Here is a 14,000-nt window from a genome sequence, read left to right as displayed (position 1 = left end):
TAATGTTGGTTTGATTACTTTCTTTATTTGGTAATCAATCTGTTAGTTTAATTTTCATTTTTAAAAGGGTCTGTTTCCTTCAACAGTTTTTTAAAGTATTGTCAGAAGCCTATTGGAACCAGCACAACCTAGAGTTCTTATTTAAGATGTAGATCCTTAATTCCTAATTTACTAATTCCATTTACTAAATCAGAATTTCTAAGGAAGTACTTCTCAGTCTTTAATGTCAATACAAGTCACACGGGTATCTTGTTAAAATGAAAACTCCAATTGGGTGTCCAAGGTAGGACCTGAGATTCTGTATTTCTAACAAGCTTACAGGTAGTACTGCTGATGTACCAACTGCACTTAATGGCAGCTCCTACTCAGCAGAACCATGTCTTGAATGGAGAAAGAATTAGCCAATTGTGGAATGTTTAAGGTGTAGCAATTGTGGGTCATGTAGCATCTGCGTCATATAAAGAACAGTGTTGCAGAATACAGATTAAAAAATATAATGTGATATGAATCAGGTTCTCTTATGAGTACCCACGCCAGAGAACCATACTCACTCTTGCTCTGTTATTCTAGATCATGAGAATGTGTTGAAATTCCAAGTACCAAGCAGTAGGAAGAAAGAAAATTGTGTCCTTTTTACTGATTATGCTGTGCTACATGGTGTCCACAGGTTTTTTCCTCTTATTTCCCTTCCCCAGATTTTACAGACCCTGTAGCTGATATGATCACATTGTCCAGAGTCATGGAAATATGACCTCTTCTCTGATTCTGTGTGGTGATGAGTAACAAGATTGTTTCTGCTGAGGGGTGAAAAGGTCTTCAAACTCGTTTGCTTTCTCGTAAACAGCTGGCCTAGAGAGATCCTGAGAAGATAACTAACACCTCCTTGAAGATTAAATTTCTGCTAGTGCTTTTTTATTTTTTAAATTAATTTTTTTATTGAGGCATAATTGACACACATTTTATTGTTTTCAGGTGTTCATCTATTAGTTTGATTTTCATTTTTAAAAGGGTCTTCTCCTTTACATTTTGAACAATTTGTGATTGGGTATAAAATTAGCTTACATGAATGTCCCTTTCCTCAATTGAAGTACTCAAAGGCAAAAATGGTTTTGTGGAAATGTGTGCATTTGCATGTTTAAATGGGATCTGATTTGTATTGTGCCAAGTACCATTAATGGCAATGATGTAGGCTTTGAAATGAAATTATGACTAAAAAATATATGTGGCATATTTTCTATGCCAAATAAAAAATATGCCTGGGGAACTTTCTTTCTTTCTTTTTTTTTAATTCCACAGATCCTGCTAAAATCTAAGAATTGTGTAGACTGATTTAGCTTTTTTTTTTGGCATGCATATAATGTTTATACCACTCAACTTTTGAACATCAGATAGTTTTAAATCACATTTCATTTGTAATAATAATTATAATAATCATAATGGCAGCTCACACTTACAGAATTCTTACTAGATGCCAAGCTATGTGTCAAGTGGTTTATATGAGTTATTCTTTTACTCTACTTTAAAATCTCCATAGCCCAGCTGTTCTGTTTAATATGAACATATGGAAAATCTTAATGCTCAGTTGATAAAACACACACATACACACACACACACACACGCACGAGCACACACATTAAACCACTGTGAGGAAAAGAAACAAGAACAGTCTTAAAAAACAACAACAACCCTGAAGCCATGTGACAGATTTAGCAAATTCTTTTTATTTACATAGAAATGTGTACACATACTTTCTCTGTACACAGAAAATTCTAAGTTTATATACATAGATGGTTCCCACATATTTTACAATAAATAGTATTTTAATCTTGTTTCTACGTGAAAATAAAAAGATGTCTCAAAATATTTCACACCAACCACAAAATTACAAAAGCGCCCGATGAACTCAGAGCAAAAATTTCAAGCCTGTACTACCACACACTAAGTCTAGTACAATTTTTACAAAAGACAAAAACCAAACACTGTGCAGATATCACCAAGAAAAGGAAAGGAATGGAGATGCAAAATAGAGATGAGTGCTGCTGGCTTTTTGAACAATGTAGTAAGAGCATTTTTGTTGGTTAGGACTGGTCTTCCTTTAGTCCTCAATTTAATGTTTTACTTTAACTGATATTTTTCAGGTAAGAAGGGGGAAAAAAGTTAACGTCTATCGTAAAAAAGAGTAACCATTCCATGAGTCTTACAGGTTCTAGAAACCTTGGTACTGGTCAGCCAGACTGTCTTTCTGTGCTAATTCAAAGACCATCCAGTTCTATGACACAGGATGATCGTCGACCCCCTCAGAGAAGATGAGGAGGACAGGGTTGTGAAGCAACATTATTAGGAAGTCATCTCAAAAGACTGGTGAATCATGCATCTTGGTTATTAACACTTAATAATAATTAGCAATGTTTAAATATACTCTTTATTTCCACAATTTGATCCCTCATGTAAATAATTAAATGCAAGGAGAACTTAATCTAAGAGGCTAGAAATAATGAATAGATCATCCCAGAATTTCCTCCTTCCAATTCCAATTTCTTTCCCATTCTAGCCTAGGAAACAATCACTTGCTCTCAATTCAAGAGTTGTTCTACACCTGTATATAAAAATCATACTACCAAATGAATAGAATGAGGTTAAAGGGTGAATACAGATTTATGATATTTTTGACCACCTCACAGCACTGAATTTGACAAAACAATCTAAAAACATCCTGATCATCATTATTGTTGAACTGACTTACAATATATCCAGATTTGCTTTCTTAATACACTAATGTTACTACTCGCATGAGAATCCTGAGGCTGGTGACCAAACCAGGGCTAAGTGTTTAAATCCCACTCCACTCAATCACTGTGGCACTGTACCTGCACACATGAGTTTGGAAACAAATTTTACCCCTTCATCTCTCATATCAGTGACAGCACACATGTGGGAGAAAAGACAGCAATAAAAAAAGAATTCAGTGTCAGAAATGCGATTCATCTGCCCAATACAATCTTTTCAGTTGCTTTACTGCATCTGCTATTTTTAAGGTAATCTTCCAAAACATACTTCAAAGGCAGGCTCACTTCAAGAGCAATGTTTATCACATGCATAATTTGGTTCTTTCCTGTTACATGTTGCTACCATCGACTCTTAGAGATACAACAATACCTGGAGGACTTAGCCATCCTATGTGAGAGCGATGGCTTCATACACAGTTTTACTCTTTAGATTCAGGTACTTATGATCGAAACAAGCACAATTCACATTTAAAGATGTTTCTTTTTCTTTTAAGTTTGAAAACCTTATAGGGAATGAAGGTTCACTGCCAGAAACAAAAGGGATCCTTTACCACGAAGAGCTGGGCTTGGTTCTTGGTCATTCTAATTGAATATATATTTGTCCTTCCTTTCTATTGGCTGTTGAAAGATTCAGCCAGAAGATAAGTATGGAGTCTCACTATGGTAATTGTAGTCAGGACAGACCTTCTGCACAAGTTTATAATCAACACTGTAAAAGGCAATGTAGATGCAAATGACCTTGAAGGGCTTGGAACACAACCAGGAAACGTGGCTCTGAGTCTGCTCCTGGTAGCAGATCTTGGACGGGTCGAAGTTGCACAGGGCAGTCTTCTTCGCCCGATCTGTTTTTTCATACTCAATGCGACAATTGAAAGATTTGGATTCCTTGGTCTCCAAGGTAGACTGTGGGGAAACTTCAAATTCCACCACTTTGGAGGGGGGTACCAAACTCACTGAAACATTGCCCAGGCCTGTGGAATTATGTCGGAAATAAACACTGAAGGTTCCATTTCCATGGTCAACGATCTTCCCCGTGATAAGGAGGTTGAGCTTAACAGTTTTAATGTTGGAATGGAAGTCGCCCCATCCAAACATTTTCTTAAATTTTCCCGTTTTCACTATTGGCCTCCGTTTAGTTCTTGCCAAGGGCTCCTGAACCTCCGTGATATTGGCCAGCCAATCCCAAAAGTTCTCCAAGCTGTCCGCATACGCCAAGTGCCCGGGCTTGGGGACTGGAGACTGTTTAACAAACAGACGCAGAGGATTGATGATCCTTGAGTGTACCACGTTTCCCACCAGTGTCCCGGCAGCATCTTTGTCTTCCCAATCCAGCCCTTCCGTGGCATGCACCACCTTTTTACTGTCACAAAATAGCTGTTCGAAAAGAAGAAAGAGAAACACACTTTAGGTTAGGCTTTGAGTGCCTTTTTTTTTTTTTTTTTTTTTGCGGTACGCGGACCTCTCACTGTTGTGGCCTCTCCCGTTGCGGAGCACAGGCTTCGGACGCGCAGGCTCAGCGGCCATGGCTCACGGTCCTAGGTGCTCCGTGGCATGTGGGATCTTCCCACATGTGTGGGAACCCGTGTCCCCTGCATCGGCAGGCGGACTCTCAACCACTGCGCCACCAGGGAAGCCCCACCAGGTTAATTCTTGTAATTTATTTCAGTTCCTGCTAAATAGCATTTCACACACACAGCTGGGCTCCACAGTGTAACAAGATGACCATTTAATTCAAGCAATGTAAAGCCATGAGTACGAAAACGGAAATGATGAGATCAAGAAGAGAGTACAGTTGGCTCTTTGTATCTGCAGGTTCTGAATCCAGTGGATTTGACCAACACTGAATTAAGTTAAAAACAAATGAAAACCCCCTCCAACACGCCCGCCCCCAACTAGAGATTTCCAAAAAGCAAAACTTGACATACTCTGGCGACTATGCAACTATTTACATTGTATTAGGTATTATAAGTAATCTAGAGATGATTTAAAATACACAAGAGGAGGTGCATAGGTTACATGCAAATACTAAACTATTTTATGTAAGGGACTTAAACATCCCTGGATTTTGGTATCCAAGGGGATCCTGAAACCGATCCTCCATGGATATCAAGGGTTGATTGTATTTCATTTTAATGTGTTGATGTGGTTTTAGTCTCTGTTCCCTAATCTTTACAATTCTATCTTCCCAGACTGGGGGAAATAGTATATTTTGGTCTCTTATTTCATAAAAACATTAAATTTGTAAGATCTTTTTTTTCAGGTAGAAAACAACTCTAGAATGCTGAGGTTTCTACCATGGAGCTAGAAACCACCTGAATATAAGATATTGATAAGACTCTTAAAATATTTTTGCAGGTACTAAGGGTATTATTGTATTCAAAGCTTATGTCATATAATTTCATAACTTCTGATATAATTTGACTTCAAATTCTGTAACGAAAAGTAGTGTGAATAGGAAGTTCTACAAAAGTTTTAGTTGAAAAAATATAATTTCAAATTTAGCTGCCTTTATAGAAACAGAAATAAATTGGAAATGTACATTTTGAATTAATTAATAGACCTATTGTTGATAAATTAAATTTTGTTACAACTGAATAATACCCTGAAAGATAGGATTGCCAGGAAAGAGTCATGTGCATGTGTTTTATGGATTCCACAGTATTTTAACTCAAATCATACCCACTGAAACACAGCACTTTATTTGCATTTGATTTTTATTATTCTTTTTGTAGTGTAAGAGTCCTCATGATTTCTAAAAATCACTTAGCTAAGTCAGTATGAATTTTGAGGGACAGAATCATAATATATGAAACCGTTGCCTGGAGTGAATATTTACGGATGAGTTATAAAGTCTGGAAAATAGAGGTTTCTAGTGGAAACACAGATAGCCTCTTATCTCGAACGGCACAAAGCACTCTGGTAATGATTCTCTGGAAAAGTGTCAGCAAGATGAAAAGGATGAGGAAGAAGTGGGGCTGTGTTTATGTAGTTTCCCCAACCATTTCAAACTTGGCAAAGCACCTGGTAAAACCAGTCTCAGACTGTTACAAAAATTATTGATTTCAATACAATTTTGAAAAAAAAAGCTTGAATTATTAATATTGCACCTGACTACATGGTAGAGTTTAATAATATGAGGTTACATTTTATATATTCATAAAAGTTTTAAGTTCTAATAGAGTTTTGTGAGAAGTGTTTTCATCTATAGCTTGTACCCAAACACTTTAGAGGAGGAGTCCAAGGACTTAAATATATGTGTAGATTTTTCCTTTTTTTGCTTTGGTGGGGAGGGAGCACATAATAATGTATTGGTCCCTTTGATTAATTTCCCGAAGGCTTTCCCCCACTCAGGTCTGGTATTTTTAGAAATTCTTTTCTCTTTACTTAAATTACGGAGGTTTGTCAAACTGCATGCTGCATGTTCTTACTGTTTCGGAAACCTAAATCCGTACTACCTCTTCTTAGGGGCTTACACATCCTGAGTTGATGCTTCTTTCTCTCTCCTGGCGTTAAAGGGCTGGCATATTCACCAGGAAAAGAGGTATCATTGCTCAGGATTTCTGGCTCAAAATACTCTGGGTATTTCTGATACTGTAACTAGCTTTCTGTCTTTGAACACTCTTAATTATAATGTGCACAAAACCTCATTCAGATCAACTGGTCGTACAGCTCATGAAGGTCAGTACAGGCTCCAGATATGACTTGAGTTTCCTGGGAACTGATGCAACCTGGTCCAAGTGACTTGTCCTGTTCTCTCTCCAGAGAGACATTCAAGGACACATGGGCAGATAAGAAACCCCTTGCTGATCAAGGTCCAATTTCTCTTCTCTCTGATTATGATTCTTGCTGTCTATTATCTATTGTTTTGCCTGTTTCCAGTATTTCACGAGAGGTGCCTTGCTTGGTCATTGCTGACAGTCACAACTACCGTTCCTGAGAATCACTGGTACTCAAGCTTCTCCTTTACTTCCTGATCTCAACTCCCCTATTTGTACAACTCCCTCACTTCTTCCCTCGCTCCTGCCTTTCTTTCTCTCTTTCATAGGGTAAATTTCCCTTTAGCTTGCTTTTTCAAAAAACCCCCCCAAATCTTAATTCTTACTTTTACACACCATGCTCCTGATGAATACTTTATTAGCAGAATTAAGATCCATTTTCCGTTCAAAAATATTTTTTCACTTACAAGTATGACAACACTCTTCACTACCAGGAGAAACATGTTCTTTTTTTTTCTTAAAATGTTTGTTTTACATTACACATTTTCCTGAGTTTTTTCTGCCTGGATCATTTTTCTTGATTTAGTCCTTTGCCTTATTTTTCTCCTTCCTTTTCTGTTATTGAAAACCTACCAACATTGAACCCATTGTTCAACAGGAAGTCTTCAATCATGTATAGTCTCAGGTTAACTAGTATTAGCGTATTTTAGAATACATGATGGGCCCCCTTATGAGATAGACATTATGAGATCCTTCTCTTATCCTTTGGACTTCTGATGTGATGGTTCTGAGATTAGTCAATAATAATTACTCAAAAAGTCATTTATTGACTTTTAAAAAACCCGAAGATTTTCTTTGTAGTAACATGGTGTAGCAACTTGACCCAAACATATGTGACTCATCCTAAAGAAATATGAGTGTAAAAAAAAAACAAACCTAAGCTTATTAAACAGATACATTAGATATGATTATTTGCTTTTAGAAAGGCTCTTCAATTCTTCAGAAAAGATTCTCCAGATGAGAATTTAAAATGAAATTTGATTCCTAAAAAATATATTCTAACATAATACTCTTCAGGTTCAAACCTGCTCAAGGAGCCCTTGATTTTAAGGTTGGCCTATATAAAAATAATCAAATTTAACTATTAAGCACAGATCTATAATTGTTCTCTGTTCCAATGAAAAACAGTCACTGACAGTTCCTTAGACAAAAAAAGTAGATGGATGTATCTTTTAGTTTTTTTGCTTTGCCCTAGACCATCACATTTGTCATTTGCTTTGATAACATTAAACAAGGTGAGAAAAGCTGTGTATAACTTCATCTGTTTTTTACTCTAAAATGCTTGGACGGTTCTTACAAGTACTGATTTCCAAATCTAAACCCAAATTTAAAAAAACTATTGGATGATGATGTATTGGTAGAAGAGTATAATTAAAAGGGTAAGTATATTTCTAGTTGTCTTAAAAAGCCAACAATTGTACCTCCTCTCCCAACTTCCTCTCCCTTTGGTGTAACTTGTTCAGCCTTCTCCCTGGAACATATTCTTAAAGGCATGCATTACTGCTGAGAGGGCACCCTCTCCTAAACAGGTCTACAAAGACAGTTGTGAGACCAAAGTCCCCAGGGCTCACGCTTCACCTCAAAAGACCTAACCAGGGATGACTGGGGTTTGGATCAACCACAACCCTGCCTGCACTCATCCATAAACTCCCAATATGAAAGCAGCATGGTGGAAAAAGCATAGGGTTTGGTGCCTGATGACCTCATCACCCCCTTAGCTTGAAGTATTTGATGTGAGCCCCAATTTTCTCACCTTCATGTCCTTTACCAGTTCATTGTAAGGACTAAATAAAAGAATGGATGGAGACTTCCCTGGTGGTCCAGTGGTAAAGAATCTGCCTTCCGCTGCAGGGGATGCAGATTCTATCCCTGGTTGGGGAACTAGGATCCCACATGATGCGGGGCAACTAACTAAGCCCTCGTGTCACAACTACTGAGCTTGCATGCCTCAATGAGAGAGCCCGCGTGCCGCAAACTACAGAGCCCGTGCTGCAAGGAAAGATTCTGCAGGCCTCAACAAAGATCCCACGTGCTGCAACTAAGACCTGACGCAGCCAAAAAAAAAGAGAAAAAGAATGGATAGAAATTACTGAGCCCAATCTCTTGCAAAAGGCGTTCAGTGACTGCTGGCTCTTGCGTGGTCCAAAGTGCAGTCCCATGCCTCCTATCCAAGAATTGTTTTCAAAGGATTATATGGATTCTCCGGTCTCCAGGAAACTGATTAGTGGTTAATCAAGCAACTTGTTCAGTGCCATATGATACATTAACGAGTAGAAATTGACCTTCTCAACCCCAGAGCATCAATCAAATGCTGCCTTGTGTTTCCAGTCTCGCTGACATCTGAGTCATACCCATATCACAGGGACAGGTGAGCTCTTTTTGCCAACAAAATGTGTTTGTGGATCTTTTATTCCAACCTACGAAATGAGTCAGCAAAGGATCTGAAAGTACAATGTGTCTGGCAGGTGCCCTCATTCCTATATAGACAGTTTCGGTGATACAGCCTGCTGGGAGAGGACCGTAGGTGGTTCCGAGCCTGTGGGCAAACCACTCTGTCCAAGGCAAGGTTGTTAGATGTTATCTGCAAAACACAAGGCTGTATCCCCCATTACTTTTGTACTTGCTGGGGCTTCCTATGCTAATATCAGTATCACTGCTATCTTTTGTCCCACCATATTACAATAATAATGCAAAAACGTTTGACGGCATGCACAAAATGGAGTTTAAAAAAGGGAGAAAAAGAGGAATTGCTGTGTTTTATCTGTTTGAACATTCCCTGATTTCAACACATTTATCAAAGCTTAAGTAATTTATGTCTTGGCAGGGTGTATCAATTTCACAAAGCACACACATTAGCTAGATACAATGATATCATATTAGCTTTTTCTGCATCTTAGAGAGGAGCTCAAAAAGATTAATAAAACCTCAAACCCTCATCAATTAAATGAAGCAGGTGGAAGGAAGGAAATAGAGGAAGAAGACTGTATTTCATTTCAGTTCTTTTGTTTTTAGGGGGGAAAAGGAGTTGACAGGTTCAAATCATTCATCATAACAGGCTGGAGTTGAATTTCACTGATAATTAAATGCATTTTTTTCCAAGAGGCAGAGAGGGTGCAATGAATTTTATAGTAGCAGATGTGAGAACTGTCACGAATTATGGAAATAATTTATAAACTAAAAAGCATCTCCCTTTGCAAATACTATACCAGAAGATCTTTTTCTTCAACTGTATTTGTTATGTATTTTTCAATAAACATTTCATTTTAGAATAGTTTTAGTTTACAGAAAAGTTGTGTGGTACAAAGGGTTACCAAATACCCTGTACCCAGTTTCCTATATTGTTAACATCTTACATATTACACTTGTCACAACTAATGATCCAATGCTTATACGTTATTACTAACTAAAGTCCATACTTTATTCAGATTTCCTTAGTTTTTCCTTAATGTCCTTTAGCTGCTCCAGGATGCCATCTAGGGTCCCACATGACATTTGGTCATCATGAATTTTGAGGCTTGTCTTGGCTGTGACCATTTCTTGGTCGTTCCTTGATTTTGATGACCTTGAATGTTTCAGAGAGCACTGGTTAGGCATTCTGTAGAATGCCTTTCAATTAGAGTTTGTCTGATGTTTTTCTCATGATTAGACTGGGCCTTGGGGAGGAAGAATACAGAAGTAAGGTGCCGTTTTCATTACTTCATCTCAAGGGTACGTGCTAGCAGCGTGACTTAATCACTGTTGATGTTAATCTCTGGCTTAAGTAGGGAAGATTTTTTTTTTAAGTTTTGCTTTCAGAATTTTCACAAGGCTTGTACATTTTTGTTATTATAAGCTTAGTTTAATTTACATTTAATTCAGCGGCACTTGGTTTAGGATTAATTTTTTTTAAATGTCAGGAACTCTCAAGCATTTCAATTTATAACCCTTTACCACAATGTAAGACAACAGTTATATTTTTCCTAGTGAAACACTCATTTTTTATTTTCTTTTCCAACTTTATTGAGGTATAATTGACAAATGAAATAGTAATATATTTAAACTGTACAACACGATGATTTCATATATGCTTACATTGTGAGAGGATTCCTACCATCAAGTAATTTAAGTATCACATCCATCCCTTCACATAGCTACCTTTTTTCTTTTCTTTTTTTGGGTGAGAATCCTTAAGATAGGGTTCTTAGTAAATTTCAATTATACAATACAGTATTATCAATTACAGTCACCATGCTATACGTTAGATGCTCAGACCTTATTTATCTTATAATTTAAAGTACATGTCCATTTCTTTTAACAATAAACAGGCTCCAAGTTTCAGTCAGTGCTAAATTCCTTACTTGGAGGTCTTGTGCTTGGGGGTGGCAACCTTAGCAGGCTTTGTGTTTCAGCCTTAAACCTCCTAAGAGCTGTTGAAGGTAACAATAGTTATTTTTTGGGTTCTAGGACAGTCAGACCTTTGCCATAACTGTGGTGTAACACTTTTCTATTATCCTATATAATTATTACGATATATATTAATGCTTCTTGATAATGAACCAAGTATGTTCTGGGTAAATAACAATATTTTGAAATAATGCATGTTTGTCTTCATGTTTATAGGTGTGTGAAGATATGCTAACAGGCAACAAATCTGACTAATGTCTATGATTTTCACAAGAACTGATGAATGCTCTAAATGAAAGGTAGAGAGGACTTTCAAGATGATGGAGGAGTAAGACATGGAGATCACCCTTCTCATCACAATTACATCAGAAATACATCTACACATGGAACAACTCCTACAGAACACCTACTGAACGTTAGCAGAAGACCTCAGACCTCCCAAAAGGCAAGAAACCCCCCACGTACCTTGGTAGGGCAAAAGAAAAAACAGAGACAAAAGAATAGGGACGGGACCTGCACCAGTGGGAGGGAGCTGTGAAGGAGGAAAGGTTTCCACACCCTAGGAAGCCCCTTCGCGGGCGGAGACAGCAGGTGGCGGAGGGGGGAAGCTTCGGCGCAGAGGAGGAGAGCACAGCAACAGGGGTGCGGAGGGCAAAGCGGAGAGATTCCCGCACAGAAGACCGGTGCCGACCGGCACTCACCAGCCCGAGAGGCCTCTCTGCTCACCCGCCGGGGTGGGTGGGGGTTGGGAGCTGAGGCTCGGGCTTCTGAGCTTAGATCCCAGGGAGAGGACTGGGGTTGGCAGCGTCAACACAGTCTGAAGGGGCTAGTGCACCACGGCTAGCTGGGAGGGAGTCCGGGAAAAAGTCTGGAACTGCCTAAGAGGCAAGAGACCATTGTTTCAGGGTGCACGAGGAGAGAGGATTCAGACCACCGCCTAAATGAGCTTCAGAGATGGGCGTGAGCTGCGGATATCAGTGCAGACCAAAGAGACAGGCATGAGACGCTAAGGCTGCTGCTGCAGCCACCAAGAAGCCTGTGTGCGAGCACAGGTCACTCCCCACACCTCCCCTCCCGGGAGCCTGTGCAGCCGCCACTGCCAGGGATCCAGGGACAACGTCTAGGGGGAGAACACGTGGCGTGCCTCAGGCTGTTGTAATGTTATGCTGGCCTCTGCTGCCGCAGGCTCGCCCCGCATCCATACCCCTCCCTCCCCCCCCACCCCCGGCCTGAGTGAGCCAGAACCCCCTAAACAGGCGCTCCTTTAACCCCCTCCTGTCTGGGCAAAGAACAGATGCCAGAGGGCGACCTACACGCAGAGGTGGGGCCAAATCCAAAGCTGAGCCCCTGGGAGCTGTGGGAACAATGAAGAGAAAGGGAAATCGCTCCCAGCAGCCTCAGGAGCAGCGGATTAAATCTCCACAATCAATGTGATGTACGCTGCATCTGTGGAATACCTGAATAGACAACGAATCATCCCAGAATTGAGGCGGTGGACTTTGGGACCAACTATAGACTTGGGGTTTGCTGTATGTGACTGACTAGTTTCTGATTTATATGTTTGTCTTCGTTTAGATTTTAGTACTTGTTGTCATTGGTGGATTTGTTTATTGGTTTGGTTGCTCTCTTTTTTTTAAATTACTTTCATTTTTTATTTTAATAATATATTTTTTAACTTTTTATTTTAATAACTTTATTTTATTTAATTAAAAACATTTTTTTTTCCTCTCTATCTTTTTTTTCCCTCCCTTTTCTTCTAAGTCATGTGACTGACAGGGTCTTGGTGCTCCTGCCAGGTGTCAGGCCTGAGCCTCTGAGGTGGGAGAGCAGAGTTCAGGACACTGGAACACCAGAGACCTCGTAGCCCCACATAATATCAATCAGCCAGAGCTCTCCCAGAGATCTCCGTCTCAACGTTAAGACCCAGCTCTACCCAATGACCAGCAAGCTCCAGTGTTGGGCAAGCTATGCCAAACAGCTAGCAAGACAGGAACACAAACCCACCGATTATCAGACAGGCTGCGTAAAATCATAATAAGTTCACAGACACATCAAAACACACCACTGGACTTGGTCCTGCCCACCAGAAGGACAAGATCCAGCCTCATCCACCAGAACACAGGCACCAGTCCCCTCCACTACGAAGCCTACACAACCCACTGAACCAACCTTACCAACTGAGGGCAGACACCAAAAACAACGGGAACTGTGAACCTGCAGCCTGTGAAAAGGAGACCCCAAACAGAGTAAGTTAAGCAAAATGGGAAGACAGAGAAACACACAGCAGATGAAGGAGCAAGGTAAAAACCCACCAGACTTAACAAATGAAGAGGAAATAAGCAGTCTACCTGAAAAAGAATTCAGAGTAATGACAGTAAAGATGATCCAAAATCTTGGAAATACAATGGAGAAAATACAAGAAACTTTTAACAAGGACATAGAAGAACTATAGAGCAAACAACCAATGATGAACAACACAATCAATGAAATTAAAAATTCTCTAGAAGGAATTAATAGCAGAATAACTGAGGCAGAAGAATGGATAAGTGACCTGGAAGATAAAATAGTGGAAATAACTACCACAGAGCAGAATAAAAAAGATTGAAAAGAATTGAGGACAGAGGGCAGACAGCAGAAGCAAGAAGAACTACAATGCTGCAGCCTGTGGAACAAAAACCACATTCACAGAAACATAGACAAGATGAAAAGGCAGAGGGCTATATACCAGATGAAGAAACAAGATAAAATCCCAGAAAAACAACTAAATGAAGTGGAGATAGGCAACCTTCCAGAAAAAGAATTCAGAATACTGATAGTGAAGATGATCCAGGACCTCAGAAAAAGAATGGAGGCAAAGATTGAGAAGATGCAAGAAATGTTTAACAAAGACCTAGAAGAATTAAAGAACAATACAACAGAGACGAACAATACAATAACTGAAATGAAAAATACACTAGAAGGAATCAATAGCAGAATAACTGAGGCAGAAGAACGGATAAGTGACCTGGAAGACAGAACGGTGGAATTCACTGCTGCAGAACAGAATAAAGAAAAA

General features: G+C 39.3%; 1 protein-coding gene across 1 annotated transcript in view; it reads right to left on the bottom strand.

Annotated features, from left to right (window-relative positions):
* Nucleotides 1-1,705: 1,705 nt before the first annotated feature.
* The window catches only part of NXPH2 (neurexophilin 2), a 108,620-nt gene continuing 96,325 nt past the window's right edge, over nt 1,706-14,000 (bottom strand). The window contains exon 2 of the mRNA XM_067742051.1: nt 1,706-4,160. Within this exon, the coding sequence (XP_067598152.1) occupies nt 3,417-4,160 (744 nt within the window). The 3' untranslated portion in view covers nt 1,706-3,416. The remainder of the gene's footprint in view (nt 4,161-14,000) is intronic.

Source organism: Pseudorca crassidens, chromosome 6, assembly GCF_039906515.1.
Source record: "Pseudorca crassidens isolate mPseCra1 chromosome 6, mPseCra1.hap1, whole genome shotgun sequence".
Classification (NCBI taxonomy): Eukaryota; Metazoa; Chordata; class Mammalia; order Artiodactyla; family Delphinidae; genus Pseudorca; species Pseudorca crassidens.
This window is presented reverse-complemented; position numbering and strand designations above follow the sequence as displayed.